This window comes from Trachymyrmex cornetzi, unplaced genomic scaffold, assembly GCF_001594075.2.
Source record: "Trachymyrmex cornetzi isolate Tcor2-1 unplaced genomic scaffold, Tcor1.1 scaffold2187, whole genome shotgun sequence".
NCBI classification, from domain to species: domain Eukaryota; kingdom Metazoa; phylum Arthropoda; class Insecta; order Hymenoptera; family Formicidae; genus Trachymyrmex; species Trachymyrmex cornetzi.
In genome coordinates, this window is record NW_017296833.1 from 1 (window position 1) to 2,008 (window position 2,008).

The window sequence follows — 2,008 nt, forward strand, 5'->3', positions numbered from 1 at the left end:
GAAATCAGTAAGTTCCCCAGTAACGCCATCTAAACTTCTATTTCACTTCTTTCTTTTTCTGTTCTCTCTGTCAGGGCATTTAAATGTTTCTGTTTATATACCTATGGCAGTTTATATTCGGAAAGCTGAAATTTGGAGGAAGTCAGTGTTAGAAGTTGTCGTTTGCTTGTCAGTTAGAGAAATTATAAATAATTCTTGTTTGTGCCTAAAAAGCAAAAATAGTGCAAAAGTTAAAAAAAGTGAAAAAGTGGAAAAATTAAAGTGAAACGAGGAACGATCTCTCCTAAGAGAATAGTTAACTTATACAACTGCTGTATAAGTTATCTATCTTCTTGGAAGCACTTTTGATCTTAGCTTTGTTCCAGGTGTTGCTGTGAAATAAGTGAAAGAAACTGAGAACAGTAAAAAATAAAATAAAACAAGAGAAATGACTGGGAGAAAACAGCCAAGCTGTGCAGTACCATTGTGCAGTGTTATTGAAAATTATAATACGAAGCGACGATATTTTTTTAGATTTCCAAAGAGCATGACAGGTATTGTTTTATAATTATTACTTTATGATGTAATTTATATTTTTATTAATTTTACTATATCTAGTTGTTTAAGTGTAGTGAGCAATTTAGACTGCTGTCACAAAAAAATGTTATCATTTATTAAATGACTATATATTACTCTGTTAATGAAAAATACTTTAATTTATATGTATATATGTATATGTACAAATGGTTGCAATGGATACGAGCATGTGGAAGGCTGGATTTACAACCCAAAGGTCCAGAATATGCTTATCAAAATTGCCGTTTGTGCCATTTACATTTTGAAAAAAAATGGTACAATATTAACAAAATTAATGCTCGTCTTCATCCAGATGCTGTACCTACTTTATTTGGACTACATTTAGAACAAGAGTGAGTTTTTATTTATAATAATTAATCATTTTTTTAATAATTTAGTTTAATGCAATTAGGCTTTCATTAAATTAAATAATACTATATACATACATAAAAATAGTATAAAGTAATATATAATAATTTTACAATATAATTACTTTAATAATTGTGTGTATAATTAATCAATTAATATAGTATCTGATAATAATTCTTTTTATTATGAAAATTATTTATAAATACAGAAAATAATTAGTCTTTTCAGAAATATAACAACTAATAAAACACAAAAGGAAGATGTATTCGCAGAAAAAACGAATAGGTATATTTAAACAGTTTTATATTTTTTCATAAAAAAATATTCTATAAGATTATGGTATATATTTTTTTTTATTGTAGAAATACAGAGGCAACTGATGTTGAAGTGGTTGAAATACAGGAAGAAACTAGGTAACTTATATTAATAGACAACATTTTTATTTTTAAGAAAAATAATATAATATATAATGTATATAATTTTTCGTGATTATATAATTTTTCGTGATTTTTTCAGCAATGCCAACACTTCAGAAATAATCTCTTCAGAAATTCTGCCAATCACTACTGTTATCCATGATATAAAGACTGGAAAAGTTAAACCGTATGTTTTATTTTATAACTTATAGTAACGCACATATTTTTATTTTCTCATTTATAATAAAATTTTTTTATAACAAACATTTAATTACTACTAGAATGTAGTTTAAAAATTAATATATTATATTTCTATTTTTTAACTTTATCTTTTACTTAATAATATTTAAATTGTTTATTTTTTAGTAGAATTTATTACATTGCTTACCGTAATAAAAAAATGTTATCATAATTTTAACGGATTCGTATTACTTCACAGAAGTACATCCGGGAGTCAATATATCAAGACATCATCGGATGATAGCCCAAGAAAGAGGAAATTACGTTTGAAGATCAAGAGATTACAGGCACAAAATAGAACGCTACAGTGAGACAGTTCGACGACTTCGTTTGGAAAAAAAGAACACCAAGAAGGTAAAAACTAAAGAAGTCAAAATTAATGAATACGAGCGTTTAAAAAAATTAGGCCATAAGTTATTGCCTGACAA

The 2,008-nt window shown here is 26.1% G+C and overlaps 1 protein-coding gene across 1 annotated transcript; it reads left to right on the forward strand.

The window, feature by feature from the left end:
• The first annotated feature begins 714 nt into the window (after window positions 1-714).
• Window positions 715-1,954, forward strand: LOC108757352 (52 kDa repressor of the inhibitor of the protein kinase). Its single transcript, XM_018505900.1, has 5 exons — window positions 715-908; window positions 1,144-1,209; window positions 1,287-1,337; window positions 1,441-1,527; window positions 1,780-1,954. Exons 1-5 carry the CDS (start codon window positions 715-717, stop codon window positions 1,889-1,891), a joined length of 510 nt encoding a protein of 169 aa, XP_018361402.1. The 3' UTR covers window positions 1,892-1,954.
• Window positions 1,955-2,008: the final 54 nt, after the last annotated feature.

Bases quoted from the DNA above. Each gene is read 5' to 3' on its own strand.
- LOC108757352 (XM_018505900.1), top strand. From the start codon at position 715: ATGTACAAATGGTTGCAATGGATACGAGCATGTGGAAGGCTGGATTTA. The intron at 909-1,143 runs GTGAGTTTTTAT...GAAAATAATTAG, and splicing joins GGACTACATTTAGAACAAGA to TCTTTTCAGAAATATAACAA. The intron at 1,210-1,286 runs GTATATTTAAAC...TTTTTATTGTAG, and splicing joins TTCGCAGAAAAAACGAATAG to AAATACAGAGGCAACTGATG.